The following is a 25,007-nucleotide window of genomic DNA, read 5'->3' on the forward strand; positions in this document are numbered from 1 at the left end:
CGCCGCCAGCCGCGGCCGAGGAGAGGAGCGGCGGTGGGTCAGGCGAACGGTGCGGAGCGGCGCCCGGGCAGGGCCCCGCCGGGTCCTTCGGCGACGGGAGCGGAGCGAGCGCGATCGGCGGCGCGATGAACCTGGAGCTGCTCGGTGCGGGCGGAGCGGGGAGAGAGGGAGCGGGCACGGGAACGCGAGCGGGAGAGGCAACGGGAACAGGGGCAGCGGGAACGGGAATGGCAGCGGGAGAGGGAACAGCGGGAGCGGGGACGGGAATAGAGGGAGCGGGAATAGAGGGAGCGGGAGCGGGAATAGAGGGAGCGGGAATGGGGACGGGGTACGAGCGGGGCGCTGCGGGACCGGCAGGTGGCGGGAATGGGAATGGGAATGGGAATGGGAATGGGAATGGGAATGGGAATGGGGAGGGAGCTGGGAACGGGGGCGGCGGGGGCGCGGCCAGCCTGGAGCTGCTCGGTGCGAACGGGAACGGGGGCGGGAGTGAGGAGGAGCGGGGCAGGACCCGGAGCGGAGCGGGGCCGGGAGAACCGGGCGGGGCCGGGACCGGAGCGGGGCCGGGAGAACCGGGCGGGGCCGGGACCGGGAGAAGCGGGCGGGACCGGGACCGGAGCGGGGCCGGGAGAAGCGGGCGGGGCCGGGACCGGGAGAAGCGGGCGGGGCCGGGACCGGAGCGGGGCCGGGAGAAGCGGGCGGGACCGGGACCGGAGCGGGGCCGGGAGAAGCGGGCGGGACCGGGACCGGAGCGGGGCCGGGGCCGGGAGAACCGGGCGGGACCGGGACCGGAGCGGGGCCGGGAGAACCGGGCGGGACCGGGAGCGGAGCGGGGCCGGGAGAAGCGGGCGGGGCCGGGACCGGAGCGGGGCCGGGAGAAGCGGGCGGGCTCTGCGGGGCCGCCGCTCGCTCAGCCGCCGCTTTCCCTTTTCCTCTGCAGAGTCCTTCGGCCAGAACTACCCCGAGGTAACCGCGCTCCCCTCCCGGAGCCTCCCCCGAACCTTCCCCGGCGGCGGGGACGGGTTTGCCCGGGTTTGCCCGGGTCCGGCCGGGTTTGCCCGTGTCCGGCCGGGTTTGCCCGTGTCCGGCCGGGTTTGCCCGTGTCCGGCCGGGTTTGCCCGTGTCCGGCCGGGTTTGCCCGGGTCCGGCCGGGTTTGCCCGGGTCCGGCCGGGTTTGCCCGGGTCCGGCCGGGTTTGCCCGTGTCCGGCCGGGTTTGCCCGGGTCCGGCCGGGTTTGCCCGTGCCCGGCCGGGCGCTGTCGCCGCGCTGTCCCCGCGCTGTCCCCGCGCTGTCCCCGCAGGAGGCGGACGGCACGCTGGACTGTATCAGCATGGCCCTGACGTGCACCTTCAACCGCTGGGGCACGCTGCTCGCCGTGGGCTGCAACGACGGCAGGATCGTCATCTGGGACTTCCTGACCCGCGGCATCGCCAAGATCATCAGCGCGCACATCCACCCCGTGTGCTCCCTCTGGTGAGCACCGGCATCCCGCCGGGATCCCGCCGGGAATGCGGGAATGCCGCCGGCATTCGCTCCCCGCGGTGGGATGGGAAGGGAAGGGAGGGTCGGGTTTGTCCGAAGGGACGTGCCGGGGCTGGAGCGGCTCTGCCCGGGATGGATGGAGGGGAAGGAGAGGGATGTTTGGATTTTCCCGTGGTTAAAGGGGATCCAAGGCAGCTGGAGAGGGATTTGGGATAAGGGATGGAGGGACAGGACCCAGGGGGTGGGTTCCCACCGCCAGGGTTGGGTGGGGTTTTGGGAAGGGGATCTTCCCTGGGAGGGGCTGGGATGGAATTCCCGGAGAATCCGAGGCTGCTGCATCCCTGGGAGTGTCCCAGGTTGGGATAGTGGCCGCTGGAGAGGGATGGGATTTAAGCCTCCTTCCAACCCAAACCATTCCACGATTCCGTGGTTCGTGTCAGGAATTGCGTTTCCCCTTTTGACGTTTTCCCTGCCGTTGTTCCCTCCGGGCTGTCACGTTTCCCTCTGAGCTCCTTTTCCCCCGGCTGTGTTTGACTCCTTTAAGGAATAACTAGTGGGAACTTCCTGGGCTCCTTCCCCCCCCCAGCAGTGTTTTAAGGAATAACTTCATTGGGAATTCCCTGAGTCCTTTTCCCCCTGGCTGTGTTTTAGGGAATAACTTTATTGGGAATTTCCCAAGCTCCTTCTCCACCTGGCTGTATTTTAGGGAATAACTTCATTGGGAATTCCCCGAGCCCTTTTCCCCCTGGCTGTGTTTTAAGGAATAACTTCACTGGGAATTCCCCGAGCCCTTTTCCCCCTGGCTGTATTTTAGGGAATAACTTCATTGGGAATTCCCTGAGCCCTTTTCCCCCTGGCTGTGTTTTAAGGAATAACTTCACTGGGAATTCCCCGAGCCCTTTTCCCTCTGACAGCCTTTCAAGGAATAACTTCATTGGGAATTTCCCGAGCTCCTTTTCCCCCTGGCAGCCTTTTAAGGAATAACTTTGTCGGGCATTCCCTCCCTGCCGACAGCTGGAGCCGGGACGGGCACAAGCTGGTCAGCGCCTCCACAGACAACATCGTGTCGCAGTGGGACGTCCTGTCCGGCGACTGCGACCAGCGCTTCCGCTTCCCCTCGCCCATCCTCAAGGTCCAGTACCACCCGCGCGACCAGTGAGTGCCCTGGGCTGCCCCCGCTGCCGGGGAGTTGATGCTTTTTGGGGTTGTTTGGGGGTTTTTTTTTGGGGGGGGGTGTTTTCCGAGTGTAACCGTTGGGTTTGGGTTTTTTGGGAGGGAGTCGTTGGAGGTCGGCGGGGAAATGTTTGCTTGGGGTGAGAATTCCTGCGCAAACTGGGAGGTGGAGGGGAAATTGAAGTAGACCCGAACTTCACGGCGTTCTGCTGGCTGAGTGCTAAAGATGAGACAACAAAAGCAGAAATATCCTGGATTCTTTGATCCGGCTCGATCCTTTTTTGTGCTCTAAATGTGGAGATCGTTTCCCAAGATATCCTGTATTCCTCGATCCATTTGATGCTTTTTTTGCTCTAAAAGTGGAAATCCTTTCCCAAGATATCCTGAATTCCTCGATCCATTTGGTGCTTTTTTTTTGCTCCAAAAGTGGAAATCCTTTTCCAAAACGCCTTGAACTCCTCCATCCTGCTCCATACGTTTTTGCTGTAAACGTGGAAATCCTTTTGCGAGATTTCCTGAATTCCTCCGTCCGCCTCGATCCTTTTTTCCCCCGTAAACCCTTTCCCAGAGGCTGTCATTCCCAGGTTCCCCGTCTTTCCAGGAACAGGGTGCTGGTTTGCCCCATGAAGTCAGCCCCGGTGATGCTGACCCTGTCCGACTCCAAGCACGTGGTGCTGCCCGTGGACGACGACTCCGACCTCAACGTGGTGGCCTCGTTTGACCGCAGAGGGGAATACATCTACACTGGGAACGCCAAGGGAAAGGTCAGCCCTGCTCCTCGGGAAGGAGCGGAGGGATTTCCCCCGGGGGAAGAGGGGATTCGGGCTTTGCGAGTGCCCAGGGAGGGTTTGGGGTCTTGGTCCCTGAGGAATTCCTGGAGGTGGCACCGAGTGCTCGGGGTGGGGATTGGGCATCCCGAAGGGGTGAGGGGCACGGGGAGAGGTTTGGGAATAGGTGAGGGGCACAGGAATGGATTTGGGGCACAGGGAAGGATTTGGGGCACAGGGAAGGATTTGGGGCACAGGTGAGTGGCACAGGAACGGATTTGGGAAACAGGAGTGGATTTGGAGAGCAGATGAGGGGCACAGGGATGGATTTGGGGAGCAGGGACAGGCACAGGATGGATTTGGGGAGCAGGGACAGGATGGATTTGGGGAGCAGGGAAAGGCGCAGGATGGATTTGGGGAGCAGGGTCAGGCGCAGGATGGATTTGGGGAGCAGGGACAGGAATGGATTTGGGGAGCAGGGACAGGATGGATTTGGGGAGCAGGGACAGGCACAGGGATGGATTTGGGGAGCAGGGACAGGATGGCTTTGGGGAGCAGGGACAGGCGCAGGATGGATTTGGGGAGCAGGGACAGGAATGGATTTGGGGAGCAGGGACAGGAATGGATTTGGGGAGCAGGGACAGGATGGCTTTGGGGAGCAGGGACAGGCGCAGGATGGATTTGGGGAGCAGGGACAGGATGGATTTGGGGAGCAGGGACAGGAATGGATTTGGGGAGCAGGGACAGGATGGCTTTGGGGAGCAGGGACAGGCGCAGGATGGATTTGGGGAGCAGGGACAGGCACAGGGATGGATTTGGGGAGCAGGGACAGGCGCAGAGATGCCTGCAGGGTTGGGAAGCAGGTGAGGGATTGGTTGATGATCCTGCAGGCGTTTTCCAGCCTCAGGGATTCTGGGATCTTTGACTGGTTTTGACACTTTTCTGGGATGTTTTCCTGACCTTTCTGTCTCAGCAGCTCCCGCAGTGTCCCCAGGTGGGCTCCCAGGGTTCTGTTTCAGGTGAAGCCACTGATTGTTCTCTGTCTGCTCAATCTTCAGATCTTGGTCTTAAAAACAGACACTCAGGATCTTGTTGCTTCCTTCAGAGTGACCACAGGGACCAGCAACACCACGGCCATAAAATCCATCGAGTTCGCCCGCAAAGGGAGGTGAGCACCTCCGGGGGCGACCCCAAAACCCCAGAGAGCTCGACACCCCCAGGGTCCTCTCAGGGGACGGGGTTTTTCGTGGGTTTTCCGTGATTTATCCCCGTTTTCCTGCAGCTGCTTCCTGATCAACACGGCCGACCGCATCATCCGCGTGTACGACGGGCGCGAGATCCTGACCTGCGGCCGCGACGGAGAGCCCGAGCCCATGCAGAAACTGCAGGACCTGGTCAACAGGTCAGCCCGGGGGCGGGAGTGGGTTTGAGGAGCTGGAATGGATTCGGGGAGCTGAGGAGGGGCACAGGGATGGGTTTGGGGGGCAGGAATGGATTTAGGGAACAGAGGAGTAGCACAAGAGTGGATTTGGGGGACAGGAATGGATTTAGGGAACAGATGAGGGCACAGGGATGGGTTTGGGGGTCAGGAATCAATTTAGGGAACTGGGGAGGGCAGGGCTTTGGGGGCAGGAGTGGATTTGGAGAACAGGTGAGGGGCACAAGGATGGATTTAAGGAACAGCAGTGGATTTGGGGGACAGGTGAGGGGCACAGGGATGGGTTTGGGGGGCAGGAATGGGTTTGGGGAACAGCTGAGGGCACAGGGATGGGTTTGGGGGCAGGAATGGATTTGGGGAACAGCTGAGGGGCACAGGGATGGGTTTGGGGGCAGGAATGGATTTAGGGAACAGCTGAGGGCACAGGGATGGGTTTGGGGGGCAGGAATGGATTTAGGGAACAGCTGAGGGCACAGGGATGGGTTTGGGGGCAGGAATGGATTTAGGGAACAGCTGAGGGCACAGGGATGGGTTTGGGGGCAGGAATGGATTTGGGGAACAGCTGCGGGCACAGGGATGGGTTTGGGGGGCAGGAATGGGTTTGGGGAACAGCTGAGGGGCACAGGGATGGGTTTGGGGGCAGGAATGGATTTGGGGAACAGCTGCGGGCACAGGGATGGGTTTGGGGGCAGGAATGGATTTAGGGAACAGCTGAGGGGCACAGGGATGGGTTTGGGGGCAGGAATGGATTTAGGGAACAGCTGAGGGGCACAGGGATGGGTTTGGAGTACAGCTACAGGGCACAGGGATGGATTTAGGGAACAGGGACAGGCACAGGGATCTCTGCTCCTTTTCCCTGGGCGTTGTCCCAGGGAATTGTCGCCCCCAAAAGCTGTGGGACGTTTGGCCAGCACCCTCAGGGATGCACTGAGGAGACCTGTGCAGGGCTGGGGGTTGGATCAATAATCCCGGTGTGCCCTCTTCCACTGGGGGATATTCCCTGTGGAACATCCTGTGCGACTGAGGGGATTTCCACGCTAAGGATACAAACCCTCCTTCGGGATTCACCCGGAACACCTCGAACCCTAAACACAGAAGGGAAGGATGAAAAAAAAAACCCCCAAAGCTGAAGGCGGAGCATCCAATCCCTGTTTTTTCCCGGCGTGCAGGACCCCCTGGAAGAAGTGCTGCTTCTCGGGGGACGGCGAGTACATCGTGGCGGGCTCGGCGCGGCAGCACGCGCTCTACATCTGGGAGAAGAGCATCGGCAACCTGGTGAAGATCCTGCACGGCACCCGCGGGGAGCTGCTCCTGGACGTGGCGGTAAGGGGATGCCCCGGTGGGAAAGGCTGCGGATGTTTTTACCTGACGGGAAATACTGAAAACACGAAACCGGTGAGGGGGGTAGGAAATGAAAGGCGGCTTTGAGATGTGGGCAGGGCGGGCAGGAGGACGGCGATTAGCTGGCGATGGGTTGGGTGATAACAAAGGGGGTCCGGGGAGCGGCGCCCCCCGAGGGATCAGGGGAAAGGTAGATAAGAAAAGGCAATCTTGAGGGTTTAGAGTGCAGGTTAATGCGGTGATATTAATATTCATTATTGCTGTTATTATAATAGTTCTCGCAGGCTGCGCGCAGGGTCGGTAGGTTTTGTGTCTCGCGCCGGTTGGTCGCTGTAAAGTCGAAAATTCCTTAGAGGAGAAGATGGAACGTGTTGTAACGGGGTCCTCGGCCCTTCTTTTTGCCCCTTTTGGCCTCTTGGCCCTTCTTACCCCTTGCTCTCAGCCCTTCTGCTCTTATCTCTTATCTCTCCCTCTGTCCTTGGGGCTTCCCTTCAGCTGAAGGCAGAGCAGACCCCCTTTACCCCTCCGCCCTCGCAGTGGAACCTTTGATTTCTGTCAGGGTCCCAGGGAGACTGTGGGGCTGACCGTCGCTCCCAGCCCGGAGCATCCCGGGACTGCATGTGCCGCTTTAGACGCGGGGTTGGGAATGAACCCTTCCCTGGGGCTGGGATTTCCCTCGAGTTTTGATGCCTTTTTATTGGGTTTCCCTTGATTTTTAATGCCTCTATGGGCTTTTCCTTGATTTTTAAAAATGCTTTTTGTAATGGGGTTTTCCTTGATTTCTGTTGCTTTTTACAATGGGCTTTTCCTTGATTTTTGATGCTTTTTATAATGGGGTTTTCCTTGATTTTTGATGTATTTTATAATGGGTTTTTCCTTGATTTTTGTTGCTTTTTATAATGGGATTTTCCTTGATTTTTAATGCATTTTATAATGGGATTTTCCTTGATTTTTGATGTATTTTATAATGGGCTTTTCCTTGATTTTTGATGTATTTTGTAATGGGATTCTCCTTGATTTTTGATGCATTTTATAATGGGCTTTTCCTTGATTTTTGATGTATTTTATAATGGGATTCTCCTTGATTTTTAATGCATTTTATAATGGGATTCTCCTTGATTTTAATGCATTTTATAATGGGATTCTCCTTGATTTTAATGCATTTTATAATGGGATTCTCCTTGATTTTTGATGCCTTCTATTGGATTTCCCTTAATTTTTACTGCCTTTATGGACTTCTCCTTGACCTTTGCTGCTTTTGTGGGATTTTCTTTCTTCCCTGGGAGGGAAATGAGCTGTCCCTCCCTTCTCCTCGACGTCCCTCTGCTCTGACCAACGAGACTGAAGAAATTCATCTTCTTGTCACCGAGACTGATCTGTGTAAAAATAGGATTAAAAAAAACAAACCCAAAGACAATCCCGAGGATAAAAGAGTCATTTTCAACCTCCCGAAGTTGGAATCTTCGTGTCGTTGTGGTGTCACTCCTCCACCTTATCTTTTTTTTTTTTGGGGGATTTGGGAATTCCGGCTGCCGTAATTTTGCTTGCTGACGACGGTTTTGTTTCCCTCCTCTCCCAGTGGCACCCGGTGAGGCCGATCATCGCCTCCATTTCCAGCGGGGTGGTTTCCATATGGGCCCAGAACCAAGTGGTGAGTCAGCCTTGGGCGTGTTCCTTTGGGGACGAGGCTGCGGGGTTCTGGCTTTGGGGGCGTTTTCCTTGATTTTCCAGGCTTTTTTGGGATTTTCCTTGATTTTTTTCATGCTTTTATGGCATTTTCCTTGATTTTCCAGGCTCTTATGGGATTTTCCTTGATTTTTTTCATGCTTTTATGGCATTTTCCTTGATTTTTCACGCTTTTTTTTAATGGGAATTTCATTGATTTTGAAAGCCTTGATGGGATTTTTTTGTAATTTTTAATGCTTTTATGGGGTTTCCCTTGATTTTTCATGCTTTTATGGGATTTTTCTTGATTTTTCAGGCTTTTTTGGGATTTTTCCTTGATTTTTTCAAGCTTTTATGAGATTTACCTTGATTTTTCATCCTTTTTTTTTCATGGGAATTTCATAGGTTTTTAATGCCTTTATGGCATTTTCCTTGATTTTTTTCAGGTTTTTATAGGATTTTCCTTGATTTTTTTTCATGCATTTATGGGATTTTTCCTTGATTTTTCATCCTTTTTTTTCATGGGAATTTCATAGGTTTTTAGTGCCTTTATGGCATTTTCCTGAATTTTTTTTTCAGGCTTTTATGGGATTTTCCTGAATTTTTTTTCAGGCTTTTATGGGATTTTTCCTTGATTTTTCGCGCTTTTTAAAATGGGAATTCCATTGATTTTTCAGGCCTTGATGGGATTTTCTGTGATTTTTAATGCTTTTACGGGGTTTCCCTTGATTTTTCGGGCCTTTGTGGGATTTCAGGGACATTGCAGACCCACGGAATAATTCAAGTTGGAAAAACCAACCCCCGGCCATTCCCAGCTCTCTCCCTTCTCCCCACGTCCAGATTTTAAACCCCTCCAGGACATTTAATTCCTTGGAATTCGAGGAACCCAAGGAATCCAGCGCTGTTTGCATAAACTAAAACTCCTTTTTCCCTTTTGTTTTCTTTTTTTAGGAAAACTGGAGTGCTTTTGCCCCAGATTTCAAGGAGCTGGATGAGAACGTGGAATACGAGGAGAGGGAATCGGAATTCGACATCGAGGACGAGGACAAGAGCGAGCCAGAGCAGACAGGTGCTGCCCAGAGAATTCCCAGAGAAATCCCAGAGAAATCCTAAAGAATTCCCAGAGGAGTTCCCAGAGGAATCCCAGAGAGTTCCCAGAGAAATCCCAAGGAAATCCCAGAGAAATCCCAAGGAAATCCCAGAGAAATCCCAAAGAATTCCCAAAGAAATCCCAGAGAAATCCTAAAGAATTCCCAGAGGAGTTCCCAGAGGAATCCCAGAGAGTTCCCAGAGAATTCCTAAAGAAATCCCAGAGAAATCCCAGAGAAATGCCAGAGAATTCCCAAGGAAATCCCAGAGAAATCCCAAGGAAATCCCAGAGAATTCCCAAAGAATTCCCAGAGAATTCCCAAAGAAATCCCAGAGAAATCCTAAAGAGTTCCCAGAGGAATCCCAGAGAGTTCCCAGAGAATTCCCAGAGAATTCCCAGAGAATTCCCAGCCTCCCTGGGATCCTCCAGAGCCCTTCCTGGCCACGTGGTGGTGCCCAAAATCAAGGAACAGCCCACCCACCCAAATCCCTGGAATGTGAGGAGCGATGGGAATGAGGAGAGTTCCTGGCTCCCATCAGCAGACCTCAGCGCTTCCCGTCATCGCGTTCGTTGGCTTTTAGCGACGTTTGGCGTTTTAATATGAATTACTTCCGCTTTGTTTTCTGCTTTCATAGGAAATATTTTATTTTGTGCGGCAATAAAACGTTTCCGGTTTATTTTTGCTTTAAGGTGAATCATTTTAGGGGTTTATTTTTTTTTTGCTTTGATAGGAAATGTTTTAAGTTTTTCTGCTTTAATAGGAAATATTCTAGTTTGATTTATCCTTTATTAGGAAATATTTTAGTTTTATTTTCTGCTTTAATAGGAAATATTTGAAGTTTGATTTATCCTTTATCAGGAAATATTTTAATTTTATTTTCTGCTTTAATAGGAAATATTTGAAGTTTGATTTATCCTTTATCAGGAAATATTTTCGGTTTGATTTATCCTTTAGTAGGAAATATTTTAGCTTTATTTTCTGCTTTAATAGAAAATATTCTAGTTTGATTTATCCTTTAATAGGAAATATTTTAGGTTTATTTTCTGCCTTATCAGGAAATATTTAAAGTTTGATTTATCCTTTAATAGGAAATATTTTAGTTTTATTTTCTGCTTTAATAGGAAATATTCTAGTTTGATTTATCCTTTATTAGGAAATATTCTAGTTTGATTTATCCTTTATTAGGAAATATTTTAGTTTTATTTTCTGCCTTAATAGGAAATATTTGAAGTTTGATTTATCCTTTAATAGGAAATATTTGAAGTTTGATTTATCCTTTATCAGGAAATATTTTCGGTTTGATTTATCCTTTATCAGGAAATATTTTCGGTTTGATTTATCCTTTAGTAGGAAATATTTTAGTTTTATTTTCTGCTTAAATAGAAAATATTCTAGTTTGATTTATCCTTTATCAGGAAATATTTTAGGTTTATTTTCTGCTTTATCAGGAAGTATTTTAAGTTTGATTTATCCTTTAATAGGAAATATTTGAAGTTTGATTTATCCTTTATCAGGAAATATTTTCGGTTTGATTTATCCTTTAGTAGGAAATATTTTAGGTTTGTTTTCTGCTTTATCAGGAAATGTTTTAGAGGGGTTTTTTTGTGCTTTAACAGGAAATATTTGACATTTGTTTTGTGCTTTAACAAGAAACTTTTTAGTGGTTTGTTTGTTGTTTTTTCTTTTCTGCTTTAATAGGGAATATTCCAGGTTGGTTTTTGCTGTGACAGGAACCGCTCCAGGCGTTTTTCCTGCCTGTAATTCCCGTTTTTCCCTGGCTCCAGGTGCCGATGCTGCAGAGGATGAGGAGGTGGACGTGACCAGCGTGGATCCCATCGCCGCCTTCTGCAGCAGGTGCCTCCAACGCTGACCCAAAAAACCGCCCGGGAGAGATCCGTGAACCTCTGCGGAGCGTTCCCTACAAAACCCACAAAATTCCTGTTGGAAAACCCAAAATTCCTGTTATAGAACCCAAAATTCCTGTTAGAAAACCCAAAATTCCTGTTACAGAACCCAAAATTCCTGTTGGAAACCCCAAAATTCCTGTTGGAAACCCCAAAATTCCTGTTGGAAAACCCAAAATTCCTGTTACAGAACCCAAAATTCACTCTAGAAACCACAAAATTCCTGTTGGAAAACCCAAAAATTCCTGTTAGAAAATGCAAAATTCCTGTTAGAAAACCCAAAAATTCCTGTTAGAAAACCCAAAAGTTCCTGTTGGAAAACCCCAAATTCCTGTTGGAAAACCCCAAATTCCTGTTGGAAAACCCAAAATTCCTGTTGGAAAACCCAAAATTCCTGTTGGAAAACGCAAAATTCCTGTTGGAAAACCCAAAATTCCTGTTACAAAACCCAAAATTCCCTCTATTAACCGCAAAATTCCTGTTGGAAAACCCAAAATTCCTGTTGGAAAACCCAAAATTCCTGTTAGAAAACCCAAAATTCCTGTTAGAAAACCCAAAATTCCCTCTATTAACCACAAAATTCCTGTTGGAAAACCCAAAATTCCTGTTGGAAAACCCAAAATTCCTGTTAGAAAACCCAAAATTCCCTCTAGAAACCAAAAAATTCCCTCTATTAACCACGAAATTCTCTCTGTAAGCCACACCCACAAAATTCCCTTTATAAACCACGACGGCCCCTTTACAAACTGCAGAATTCCCGCTAAAAACCCCCAGATCCCCTTTACCACCCCCCCCATCCCCATGCCGAAAACCCCTTACCAAATCCTATCAACCCCAATTCCCACCATTCCCAACATTCCTTCCCTGACAGTGACGAGGAGCTGGAGGATTCCAGTGCTGAGGTGGAGGATCCCAAGGAGAATCCCCAAAATCCCCTTTACAAACCCCATAAATCCCAACATTCCCAACAATCCCAACGTTCCTTCCCTGACATTGATGAGGGGCTGGAGGATTCCTGGGCTGAGGTGGAGGATCCCGAGGAGAATCCCCAAAATCCCCTTTACAAACCCCATAAACCCCAAATCCCACCATTCCCGACATTCCCAACATTCCCACCATTCCTTCCCCGCAGTGACGAGGAGCTGGAGGATTCCTGGGCTGAGGTGATCCCGAGGAGAATCCCCAAAATCCCCTTTACAAACCCCATAAACCCCAAATCCCACCATTGCCAACATTGCCAACATTCCCAACATTCCCACCATTCGTTCCTCGCAGTGACGAGGAGCTGGAGGATTCCAGTGCTGAGGTGGAGGATCCCGAGGAGAATCCCCAAAATCCCCTTTACAAACCCCATAAATCCCAGCATTCCCACCATTCCCGACATTCCCGACATTCCCGACATTCCCGACATTCCTTCCCCGCAGTGACGAGGAGCTGGAGGACTCCCGGGCGCTGCTGTACCTGCCCATCGCCCCGGAGGTGGAGGATCCCGAGGAGAATCCCTACGGGCCGCCTCCGGACGCCGTGCCCGGCGCGCTGCCCGACGAGGGGCCTGGGCCCCGACAAGAAACGGCCCGGCTCCTCGGACGGGCCCCAAATTCCCCGGAAAAAACCCAAAACCACCAACATCGAGCTCCAGGGAGTCCCCAACGACGGTGGGTGGTGCCTTGGGTGGATCGCCGGCGATCCCGGCCCGGGCTCTGGGGACTTGGGAGGGATCCCAGCCCAGGATTGCAGGAATTTAAGGGCGTTGGGAGGGATCTCATCCAGGATTTCAGGGTTTTAGGAGGGATCCAGTCCCAAAATTTTGGGGTTTTGAGGCCTTGGGAGGGATTCCCATCCAAGATTTCAGGTTTTTAGGAGGGATTCCAATCCAAGATCTCAGGGTTTTAGGAGGGATTCCCATCCCAAGATTTCAGGGTTTTAGGAGGGATTCCAATCCCAAGATTTCAGGGTTTTAGGAGGGATTCCAATCCAAGATTTTGGGGTTTTAGGAGGGATTCCAATCCCAAGATTTCAGGGTTTTAGGAGGGATTCCCATCCCAAGATTTCAGGGTTTTAGGAGGGATTCAATCCCAGGATTTCAGGTTTTTAGGAGGGATTCCAATCCCAAGATTTCAGGGTTTTAGGAGGGATTCCAATCCCAAGATTTCAGGTTTTTAGGAGGGATTCCAATCCCAAGATTTCAGGGTTTTAGGAGGGATCCAGTCCCAAGATTTCGGGGTTTAGGAGGGATCCAGTCCCAAGATTTCGGGGTTTTAGGAGGGATCCAGTCCCAAGATTTCGGGGTTTTAGGAGGGATCCAGTCCCAAGATTTCGGGGTTTTAGGAGGGATTCCAATCCCAAGATTTCAGGGTTTTAGGAGGGATTCCCATCCCAAGATTTCGGGGTTTTAGGAGGGATTCCAATCCCAAGATTTTGGGGTTTTAGGAGGGATTCCAATCCCAAGATTTCAGGTTTTTAGGAGGGATTCCAATCCCAAGATTTTGGGGTTTTAGGAGGGATTCCAATCCCAAGATTTCAGGTTTTTAGGAGGGATTCCAATCCCAAGATTTCAGGGTTTTAGGAGGGATTCCAATCCCAAGATTTCAGGGTTTTAGGAGGGATTCCAATCCCAAGATTTCAGGTTTTTAGGAGGGATTCCAATCCCAAGATTTCGGGGTTTTAGGAGGGATTCCAATCCCAAGATTTCGGGGTTTTAGGAGGGATTCCAATCCCAAGATTCGGGGTTTTAGGAGGGATTCCAATCCCAAGATTTCGGGGTTTTAGGAGGGATTCCAATCCCAAGATTTCGGGGTTTTAGGAGGGGATTCCAATCCCAAGATTTAGTGGGTTTTTTCCATGGATTTCTACTGCTTGGAGGTCCACATTTACCCACACCTCACCCCAAGTCCCCATTTTTCCCCCCCATAACTCACCCCAAATCCCTGTTCTACCCCACATAACTCACCCCAAATCCCCATTTTTCCTTATTTTCCCCCATTTTCCCCCATAACGTCACCCCAAACCCCATTTTCCCCCGACCTCACCCCCAAAATCCCCCTTTTCCCCCGGCCCCATTTTCCCCCCACCTGACCCCCAAATCCCCATTTTTCCCCCATTTTCCCACCCATTTCCCCCCCACCTGACCCCCAAATCCCCATTTCCCCCCATTTTCCTCCATTTTCCCCCCATAACTCACCCCATAACCCCATTTCCCCCCACCTCACCCCCAAACCCCCATTTTTCCCCATTTTCTCCCATAACTCACCCCAAACCCCCAATCCCCCACACACCTCACCCCCAAATCCCCATTTTCCCCCCATTTTCCCCCCATTTTCCCCCCATTTCCCCCCCACCTCACCCCCAAATCCCATTTCCCCCCCCATTTTCCTCCCATTTTCCCCCCATAACTCACCCCATAACCCCATTCTTCCCCCCCCACCTGACCCCCAAACCCCCATTTTTTTCCCATTTTCCCCCCTTATTCCCCCATTTTCCCCCCCACCTGACCCCCAAACCCCCATTTTTTTTCCCATTTTTTTCCCATTTTTACCCCCTTTTCCCCCCCATTTCCCCCCCCACCTGACCCCCCAAACCCCCATTTTTCCCCCCCTTTTTCCCCCCATTTCCCCCCCACCTGACCCCCAAACCCCCATTTTTTCCCCATTTTTTTCCCCTTTCCCCCCCTTTTCCCCCCATTTCCCCCCCGCCTGACCCCCAATCCCCTCTCTCCCCCCCTCTCCCAGAGGTGCACCCGCTGCTGGGCGTGAAGGGCGACGGTAAATCCAAGAAGAAGCAGGCGGGCAGGCCCAAAGGCTCCAAAGGTAAAGACAAAGATTCTCCGTTCAAACCGAAACTCTACAAAGGCGACCGCGGCTCTTTGCCCCTGGAAGGAGCGGCCAAGGGCAAAGTGCCGCCGGAGCTGGGCCAGCCGCTGACAGGTAAGGACGGAGCTGCCGTCACCTCGCCGCTGGCCTCGCTTTGTCACCCCCCGGCTCTTCCCCGCATCCCTCCCTCCCTCCCCGCTCGGCTGCTGGCGAGGAAAGGCAAAATTTGAATCTTTTTTTTTAGGGATTTTTCACGCGTGGGTGTTTTTTTTTTTTTTCCGGGCTGAAATCCGGTTGTGCGCGTGGGGGAAATAGAGGAGGGGGGTTGATTCTGCCTGTGCTGCGCGTTGGAGGCGTTTGGTGGTTGGTTTTTCCCGAAATTGAAATGGTTTTTATTCCTTCGCTTCCTTCCCTCTCGGCTCCTGGAGGAATGATAAACGATCCGGTTTGTGGGGGGGAAAAAAAGAAAGAAAGGATTCCGCTCCTGCAGCAAGCAGAAAATATCCAGGTTTGGGGGTTGGATTTTCGAGGGAAATGGGAATAGGGAAGGCTTCTGCGGTTCGGTGGGGTGCTGAGCTCTTCCTAAATTAAACTCATTTAAATTCCAATTATTAAATTTTAATTAAAATGAGAATTGTTTTCATTCCTTTCCCTCAGCTCCTGCAGAAATGATAAAATAACTGAGTTGGGGGTTGATTCGGGGGTGAAAAAGGAAGGATTGTGCAGGTTGGTGGGTGCTCAGGGTTGCTCCCAAATTAAAATGATTTCAATTGAAATTATTAAATTTTAATTGAAATGAGAATTGGTTTTATTCTTCCTTCCCTCAGCTCCTGCAGAAATCAGAAAACATCCAGGTTTGGGGTAGGTTTTTGAGGGTGAATAGGAACAGGGAAGGATTCGGCAGGTTGGTGGGTGTTCAGAGCTGTTCCTAAATTAAAATTAATTCAATTAATTTAATTCCTTCAATTCCTTCCTTCAGCTCTTGCAGAAATGATAAAAGATGAGATTCTGGGGTTGATTTTTTTGAGGGTAAATAGGAATAAGGAAACATTCTGCAGTTTGCTGAGCTGTTCCTGAATTCAAACTCAGTTTAATTCCTTTAGTTCCTTCCCTCAGCTCCCGCCGAAATCGGGAAACGTCGGAATTTCAGTCAGTTTTTTGGGGAAAATGGAAAGGGGGGAAGAGTTCCGCTGTTAGTTTGTGACGTGTTTTGTGTCGTGGAGAGAACAGGGGGGGAAAGGAGCAACAAAAAAAATGATTTGTTGAGGAAAAAAAACCTCTGGGATAAAACCCGGGAGCTGCATTTCCTAATCCCAGCCGTGCTGCAGCCCTGGAATTCCAGTTTGGTTCCAGTTTGGTTCCAGTTTAGTTCCAGTTTAGTTCCAGTTTAATTCCAGTTTAATTCCAGTTTGAATTTGGATTCAGTTGGATTCAGTTGGATTCAGTTGGATTCAGTTTGGATTCAGTTGGATTCAGTTTGGATTCAGTTTGGATTCAGTTTGGATTCAGTTTGGATTCAGTTTGGATTCAGTTTGGATTCAGTTGGATTCAGTTTGGATTCAGTTGGATTCAGTTGGATTCAGTTGGATTCAGTTGGATTCAGTTGGATTCAGTTTGGATTCAGTTTGGATTCTGTTTAATTCCAGTTTAGTTCTGGTTTAATTCCGGTTTAATTCCAGTTTCAGTTTGATTCCAGTTTGATTCCAGTTTGATTCCAGTTTGATTCAGTTTAGTTCCAGTTTAGTTCCAGTTTAGTTCCAGTTTAGTTCCAGTTTAATTCCAGTTTGAGTTTGATTCCAGTTTGATTCCAGTTTGATTCCAGTTTGATTCCAGTTTGATTCCAGTTTGATTCCAGTTTAATTCCAGTTTAATCCCATTTTAAACTCCAGTGCCTGCACAGCAGGAGAAATTTGGGATTTTCCTCCTTCACAGTTGCTGCAAATAGGGAAAAATTGGGTTTTTCCCTCTGTTTTTGCCGTATTTTGCTGCAGGGACACCTCTGTTGAGTCCCAAACATTTCCCATTATCCAATTTCCCTTTTTTTTCTGGGAAGAGCTCCTCCAGGCCCAGCACAGGGAGCCCACTTCTGCCTGCAGCGAGGGGGTTTTTTAAACAAGATTTTAATCCAGAACTCGGGCTTGGGATAAAAACCGCCTCCGAAGATGGATTTGATGGATCGAATTTTGCATTTCCCTGATTCCAGCCGCTGCTGCCGTGGGTTTTCGGTTTGCCCGGGAGTGATTTATTTATTCCCTCTTTTCCTCCCCTTCCTGCTCAGCTCCTTGTCCTGATCCTTGTTATTTCCAGGAAGGTTTTTTTGAATGGAAAAACAAAAACCCCACAAAACCTTCGGGAATGTTTCTGCCTGGAAAAAATCCAGGATTGGAAGGACCTGGGGGTGGAATTTGCCTCGGGGAGGGGATTTTGGGGGGATTCTCCGAGATTTTTTGGGGGAGTTTTCGAGGATGGCAGAGATCCTCCCAGGGCTGGGTTGGAGATCGTTAATCTCGTGTTAATTCTTGCTTTCGTCGTTGCTAATTAACATAATTAACAGCAGGCATGAGGAAGGATCACGGCCTGGGAGCTGAACTGTGGGATTTCCAAGGAGAATTCCAATCCTTGGCTTCCCAAACTGGGCTGGGTCCTCGGATTTTCCCTCTTGGAGGGGCTGGATGAGCAGGGGGTGCTCCCAGAAAAACGCTTGGACTTTTAATTAACGTCGAATTTTTTAATTAACGTCGAATTTTTTAATTAACGTCGAGTTTCTAATTAACCTTGAATTACTGTGACTTTGTGCTCAGCTGCTCTCCCTAATTCCTTGTTTTCTGTGGAGCTTGGAGTTCCTTTCCCATTCCCAGTCCCTCTGGAATGTTCCAGATCCAGCAGCGGAGCAGCCCAAACCCCTTTCCCAGGTTTTTCTGCTTTCCCCCCCTCCTTTTCCAGCCTTTTTTTGGGAAGGATTTTGGTGTGGATTTGCTGTTGGTGCAGGAAACTCTGGGATTTATTTCCCTGCTTTTGGCTCCTGAGCCAACCCGGGAATTTCTTCTCCTCAAAAAAAAACGGGTTTGAACTCAAAATTCCACTCGCAATTTTCCCCTCAGCTGGAGGTGGCAGAGCTCCCGCCAAAATCTGCTTTGAGGCTTTGCTGCCCTGTGCTGGCTTGGCATGAAGGGAAATAGGGAAAAAAAAAATAAAATTCCTGCCTGGAATGGTGAGGAGTTCCCGGAGGAATCCCTGGAAGTGGCCGAGGATTGAGGCTGGAGCATCCTGGGGTAGTGGGAGGTGTCCCTGCCCATGGAGTGCGATGGGATTTAAGCTCCTTTCCATGGCATTCCATGAAAAATCCATCTTTTCCTGGAATTCCTGACCTCCAGCAGATTCCCGGTGGATCCCAGTGCTGGCAAAGACTCCATCCCAAACCCACAGAATTCCGTGGAATTCCCTCTTTTCCTTCTCTTTATACCTGCTACCTAAAAATTCCCCAAAAAACTTTGGGCCCCCAGCTCTTCCTCGGGCTTCCGGCACATCCCGGATTGCCGTGGGATTTGGATCCGGGCTCCCTTTTCCCACCCCGGCTGCAGGGAATGGGAATTCTGTGAGTTCTGCCGCTTCCTGCAGGAACTGACCCGCGGCTGCAGCAGAGTTTTCCGGGGAAAAATCTTTGGGATTTCCACGTGGGAGCTGCATTGATAAATAATATTGTAATATATAATAATATCTAATCCCCGGGGCTGGGGTTGATTCTCTTGTGCTGGCAGAAAATGTTCAAATCAGATTTTTTGGTGTAAAAATCAGATTTTTTTTTGTGTTCAAATCAGATTTTTTTGGAGTTAAAATCAGAATTTTTTTGGTGTTAAACTCAGATTTTTTTGGAGTTAAAATCGGAATTTTTTTGGTGTTCAAATCAGAAATTTTTTTGGTGTTCAAATCAGAAATTTTTTTGGTGTTAAAATCAGAAATTTTTTAGTGTTCAAATCAGATTTTTTGGTGTTCAAAACAGATTTTTTTTTTTGTGTTCAAATCAGATTTTTTTGGTGTTCAAATCAGATTTTTTGGTGTTCAAAACAGATTTTTTTTTTGTGTTTAAATCAGATTTTTTTGGTGTTCAAATCAGATTTTTTTTGGTATTCAAATCAGAAATTTTTTTGTGTTCAAATCAGAAATTTTTTTGTGTTCAAATCAGATTTTTTTGTGTTCAAAACAGATTTTTTTTTTGTGTTTAAATCAGATTTTTTTGGTGTTCAAATCAGATTTTTTTTGGTATTCAAATCAGAAATTTTTTTGTGTTCAAATCAGAAATTTTTTTGTGTTCAAATCAGATTTTTTTGTGTTTAAATCAGATTTTTTTGGTGTTCAAAACAGATTTTTTTGTGTAAAAATCAGATTTTTTGGTGTCAAACTCAGCTTTCAGCCTTAAGAAAAAAAAAAAAAGAGCAATTTCATCACTTTGAGAGTTTAGAATAAAATCTAAAACTCCTCTGCTCTGGTTTCACCCAGCCTTAGGTGGGGCTTGATTTCCTCGGGGTTTTGGCTGGGGAATTTTTGGGAACTGGAAATTATTTGGCACCAGGTAAGTTTGGAGAACAAAGGATTTTCTGTCCCTCCCAGAATCTCCGCTAAATCCCAGAGCTGCCCCTTGGTGCTGAAATTCCGCTTTTTTAGCTGCAAGATCTCACCCTCTCCCATTTTTCCCCCCCGCCCTGCATTTCCCATTTTTTTCCCCCTGCTCCCTTTTGGGGCCTCTCTGATTTCTGGGAGCCTCCGGATGGGGCTGGACACTCATTTTTCCATCTCTGCTCTCTTTAGCAGGTGGTGCAATCTCAGAGTTGCTATGAAGACTCTTCCCTCCTCTTCCCTGTTCTCCTTTTTCCTTCTCTTGGCTCCCACCCCGACCCCCCCGGCGTGGAAAACAAAAAGCGGCTGGAATTCTCAGTCGGGACTGGCGCAGACTGAATTCCATGGATTCAGGGAGTGGTTTTGGGGGCAGGAATGACTCTGCAAGAGGGAGCAGCCTCCGTCCCTCCTGCTGCCCCTGCACGGATCGGGCACGGCTGGCACGGACTGAGCTCCAGCTGGGGATTTTTTGGGGGACAAATCCCGGACCCCAAAGTGACCTGAGCCCCCTTCCCTGCCACTCCAGAGCTTCTCCACCTTTATCTTCCCGAAAAAATCTCTCGTCATTCCCGGATGGAAGAAGGGCCCAGAGTGGGGATTTGGATTCCTGACTGTATCCTGGCGAAGTCTCCCCTTTTCCAGCTGGGAATTCCCGTCTCCCTGCCCAGCTTTTCCCTGGCTGACACAGGATCAGGGCAGAGCCGCTGATCCCAGCCGGGATTTTCAGGAATTTCCAGCGGGATGTGAGGAGCTGCGGCCCCTCTGGGATCGGCCTTGGTTCGGTGTTTGTTTTTCCCGCTCTGCCGGTGGCAGAAGGAGCAGCTTTAGATTAAAAAAGAAAAATATTTTCCAATTTTATTATTTTTTTTTTTTTTTTCCCCCCAGCCTGTGATTCCCAAAGCTCTGCTGGAATTCCCTCCCGTGCTTTCCAGTGGTTTTGTCCCTGGGAAATGCTCCTCCAGGAATATCCAGGCTCCTCCTTCACCAGGAGATAAATCAAAACCTTTTTTTTTTTGTTTTTTTCCACAGAACTTTTTTCCAAAGGATTTCTGTTTTTCCCACTTGTGGGTTAGGAAGCTGGCAGCTCGTTCCCAACCTTTTATTCCCTTCAGGATTTCCTGTTGGAATGGGAATGGCACTTCCCCTGCCCAGCACCCACAGCCTGGCACCTCTCATCCCACGCCAACGTCCTGATAAAAGGAAATTTCATTCCTAAATCCCTTTTTTGTTGTCGTTGTTGTTCCCAGACTTTGGAGTTTCGTTGCTCTCGGCGTTCCCCCGGGTGGAATTCCTGGAATTATCAGGAGGTGTTTAAATTTCCTGCAGACACTAAAAGCAGGAAGGGAGTTGCGAAGTGAAGCCAGAACTGTGCAGATAGAAGAAAAAAAAAAAAAAAGAAAAGAAATGAGGAGAGAGAGAAAACATTTGGAAAATCCGAGGTTTTGAAATTCTCCAGAACCTGACGTTCTCATTCCCGGCTTTGGGGACGCTCGGGTTCGTTTCGGGAAATTCACCACCACGAGTGTAAAATTCCTTTTTGTTTTTTTAACCTTTTCCGTTCGTTCGTTCGTTCGTTCGTTCGTTCGTGGGGTGACTCTGCCGTGCCGAACCCTCCCTGGGCGCTGGGCCTGAGCCCCCGCATTCCAGAGGCGCCGGCCAAGGCTCTGCAGGTTGGATTAAAGGCTGGAATTCACCCCAGACTCGGCGTTCCCTGTGTACAGTGTAAATGCCCTGCCTCGGTTTATCCCCGTCCTTCTGTCTTCTCCTGCTTTCTTCCCAGCCTTGTTTTATTTCCATCCTCCTTTCCTGTTTTATCCCCGTTCTTATTTTATTTCCCAGTTTATTCCCGTCCTTATTTTATTTCCTGGTTTGTCTCCGTCCTTCTTTCCTGCTTTATTCCCATCCTTATTTCCTCGTCTGTTCCCATCTTTATTTTATTTCCCCGTTTGTTTCCATCCTTATGTTATTTCCCGCCTTATTCCCGTCTTTATTTTCTGTCCTGGTTATTCACATCTTTATTTTATTTCCTGCTTTATTCCCATCCTTCTTTCCTGGTCTGTTCCCATATTTTATTTTATTTTATTTTATTTTATTTTATTTTATTTTATTTTATTTTATTTTATTTTATTTTATTTTATTTTATTTTATTTTATTTTATTTTATTTTATTTCCTGGTTATTCCCATCCTTATTTTCTTTCCTGGTTATTCTCATCCTTATTTTATTCCCCAGTTTGTTCCCATCCTTTTTTCCTTACCTGCATTATTCCCATCTTTCTTTCTCACTTTGTTTCCCATCTTTATTTTATTTCCTGCTTCGTTCCCGTCCTTATTTCCTTTCCCTGTTTGTTCCCGTCCTTATTTTATTCCCTGATGAATTCCCGTCCTTATTTTATTTCCCGATTAATCCCCACCCTTGTTTTGTTCCCGGGTTTTGTACGATACGGGATCAGCTCCTGCGGCGGCGGTGGTTCTGCGTTTGTAAATAAAGAGGTACCATCCATTTCCTAAACCCCACGGGTAAATCTTGGCTTTTCCCTGGAAAAGTTGGGGCGTTCCTGTCGCGCTGGGATTTGGGAATCTCTCAGACACGCCGTGTTTGGGGGTTTTAGAGTATTTTTGGTTGGTTTTATTGAAGGGAGAGGAGTAAATCTGGAGTAGCACCAAACCCTGAGTGCTCAGAGAACGGAATTCCCGGAGAATTCCATCCCTGGCCGGGCTGGATGGGGTTTGGAGCGTGCTGGGATTATGGGATGGCTGGGATTGTGGGGCCCTTCCCACCCAAACCAGCGTGGAGTTCCCAGTGCGCTGGGAGCCAGGCTGGGAATGGGGGATTGGGGCTGGAAGCTCCTCCTGGAGCTTTGGGAATTCTGCAGTTTAAGGATGGTGAGGAAGGGAAACGGATCCCGGTGTTCGTTACGTGCGGGAGAGCTCGGCAAACCCAAATCCCTGTGGGAATCCAGGGGTGCTGGTCAGGAGACTGATTATTATGGGATGCCTTTTCCATGAAACTGTGGTCAGAAAATACGGGAACGTGGTTCCATAGAACTGGGGGTTTCCTGCATCAAAAAACCCGGATTTTCCAGGGAGGAACACTTGAGCAGTGGATTGTTTTTGGGGGGGATGCTTGAGCACCTCATGGATCCCACTGGAATCTCCTCTCCGAGCGTTTTCCTGGGCTGGCAGCGTGGGAACGATTCCTGTGGATCCATCACTGCAGGTTTGGGGTCTGATCCCTCGGGATTGAGGGCTCTGGGAGCTCTCCCAACTCCTGCGGTTCCTTCCAAGGCCGGGAATTTTATCCAGAGCCTCTCCTGGACCTTCCAGCGCCTCACGCAGAGATTCCAGAGCCTCTCCAGGAGCTTCTAGAGCTTCCAGAGCCTCTCCCGGAGCTTCCAGAGCCTCTCCCGGAGCTTCCAGAGCCTCTCCCGGAGCTTCCAGAGCCTCTCCAGGAGCTTCTAGAGCTTCCAGAGCCTCTCCCGGAGCTTCCAGAGCCTCTCCCGGAGCTTCCAGAGCCTCTCCCAGAGCTTCCAGAGCCTCCAAAGCCTCACCAGGAGCTTCCAGAGCCTCTCCCGGAGCTTCCAGAGCCTCTCCTGGAGCTTCTAGAGCTTCCAAAGCCTCACCAGGAATTTCCAGAACCTCACCGGAGCTTCCAGAGCCTCTCCCAGAGCTTCTAGAGCTCCCAGAGCCTCTCCCGGAGCTCCCAGAGCCCTGAGCTCCCAGGATTTGCTCGGCCTTCCCTGAGCGTTCTTCCTTGGGCTCTTTGGGGCTGTTGTTGTGGCCCGGCTGTGACATCAGCGCTGCTCCCATGGGAACAGCTCCAGGGCCTGCAGCGGGCACAGAGCCGAAAGCAGCTCAGAGCGCCCTGGATCCCCGTGGATCAGCCCAAAGAGAGGTTGGAATGTTGGGGAGGGCTCCAGACTCTCCGGGATGTGTTTGTCTAAGTCGGGGTCGGACGGGGCCTGCGTGAGGAATTGGGATTTTGGGGATTTCCTCGCGCTCCACAGCGTTGTTCGGGAGATGCCGGCAGGAATTGCTGCTGGAGATTTTGGAGTTTGGTGGGCAAATGGAACTGGAGCCGCTCCTTTTCCAAGGGCAATCCATGTGGAATAAAATCCATCTAAAACAACCTGGGAGGTCTTAGAGAGAGGGGAGGATTCCGCCCTGAAATTGCCAAACGCCCCAAGCTGATGGAATTTGGGCAGAGTTGGATTTGGAGGGGTCAGAACATCCTGCTGTCCTGCTCGAGGGGCGTTCCCATTGGAATTCCTGGAATTCCCGCCCTGCTGGATCCAGTAACAGCCTCGCTGTGTCTTGTTTTAGCCGTGCCTCCAGCTCCGCAGCCGGGAGGATTTTCCCCGGTGGAGGGATTAGGTCTGGTGGGATTTCAGAGACATCCCGAAGAATCCGGAGGATCCATGGAGTGATTCCAGGGGGTTCGGAGTGCTGAACCCGGACACGCAAACACTGGAAGATGGAGCAGAGCCCCGTCGTGGTGATCCTGCTGTGCGTCCTGTGCCTTCCAGCGGCGCTTCCCTCGGGCTCGGAGATTCCCTTGGGATTGAGACTGGGCTCAGAGCTTCGCTCAGGATCGGAGCTGGGATCGGGATCAGACCCTGAGCTTCCCTCAGGATCCAGCTCGGAGCTTCCTTTGGGATCGGGATCGGACTCTGAACTTCCCTCGGGATCGGAGCTTCCCTCGGGATCGGACTCTGAACTTCCCTCGGGATCGCAGCTTCCCTCAGGTTCGGAATCGGACTCGGAGCTTCCCTCGGGATCAGGATCCGACTGGGAGCCCCCCACGGAGTCGGAGCCCGTCCTGGTGGGGCTGAGGGCCATGGTGGTGGTGAAGTCCACGTCCTGCAGCGTCACCTGCGGGCTGGGCGTGCGGGAGGAGCAGGTGTGCGAGGTCACCGCGGCCGCCGAGCTCCGGAACTGCTCCGTGCTGCGCTCGCGCTGCCTCGGCGACCGGATCTGCGGCCTCCGGCACCTCAGGATTCCCGAGGGAAAACCCGTCCGGCTCACCTGCCTCTCCCCCGACGCCGCCGGCCTGGAGGGGCCGAATTTTGGCTACACCTGGAGGTTCGCCCGCGGGCTCATCACCACCAACGACCTCCTGTTCCGTCCTCTCCGCCATCCCAGCCCTTCCCTGAGCTTCTCGCCGGCTCTGGAGTCGCATTCCGGCACCTACCGCTGCGACGTGCAGGTGCTGAGCTCCTTCCAGCTGGTCAAGAGGATCTACTTCGGCCTCAGGGTGATCCCCGGGGACCTGGCCGACCTGGACTTTGAGAAATCCCTGACTTGGGAGCAGCAGCTGGCGGCCGACGGGGAGGAACCGCTGGGAAACGGCGGCGGCGCCGCGAGGTGGGAAAAGCGGCGGAATGCGTGGGAGAAGCAGTGGCTCCACGAGGCCGTGCTGGGAATCGGCAGCGGGGTCATCGTGGGGATCCTCCTCAGCCTCGGGCTCCGCTGCCTGCGCAGGGTTTGCAGGAGAAGGGCGGCGGGAAAAATGAACGGCATTTGACGCAGTTCCCTGGCTCCGGCTCTTTGTCAGGGTTAGGGATTCAGGGGTTCGGGGTGGGATTCTTGGGATCCTCCGCTGGTGGGTTTTGGTGATCCTCCCCTTCCAACTCAGGACATCCCATGGATCCCTTTGAATTTAATAGGATATTTATGATTTGTTTGCAACGGACACAATTTATTGAGAATTTTCAGCCACTTTGGG

At 50.5% G+C, this 25,007-nt stretch overlaps 2 protein-coding genes across 2 annotated transcripts; both read left to right on the top strand.

The window, feature by feature from the left end:
• Positions 1-75: 75 nt before the first annotated feature.
• RBBP5 (RB binding protein 5, histone lysine methyltransferase complex subunit) lies at positions 76-20,982 on the top strand. The gene is given in 15 exon segments (XM_066204086.1): positions 76-144; positions 941-966; positions 1,301-1,473; positions 2,497-2,637; positions 3,257-3,419; positions 4,481-4,590; positions 4,705-4,824; positions 6,030-6,183; positions 7,781-7,852; positions 8,818-8,935; positions 10,742-10,811; positions 12,286-12,409; positions 12,411-12,516; positions 14,590-14,784; positions 19,480-20,982. Coding segments are annotated over 15 exon segments (1,617 nt in total). The 5' UTR covers positions 76-125; the 3' UTR covers positions 19,506-20,982.
• A 2,774-nt stretch (positions 20,983-23,756) lies between these two features.
• Positions 23,757-24,806, top strand: TMEM81 (transmembrane protein 81). The gene has a single exon (XM_066204206.1). It carries the CDS (start codon positions 23,757-23,759, stop codon positions 24,804-24,806), a length of 1,050 nt encoding a protein of 349 aa, XP_066060303.1.
• Positions 24,807-25,007: the final 201 nt, after the last annotated feature.

Source organism: Chamaea fasciata, unplaced genomic scaffold (genome assembly GCF_029207755.1).
Source record: "Chamaea fasciata isolate MVZ Bird 193981 ecotype frontalis unplaced genomic scaffold, bChaFas1.0.hap1 SCAF_25, whole genome shotgun sequence".
In the NCBI taxonomy this organism is placed as follows: domain Eukaryota; kingdom Metazoa; phylum Chordata; class Aves; order Passeriformes; family Sylviidae; genus Chamaea; species Chamaea fasciata.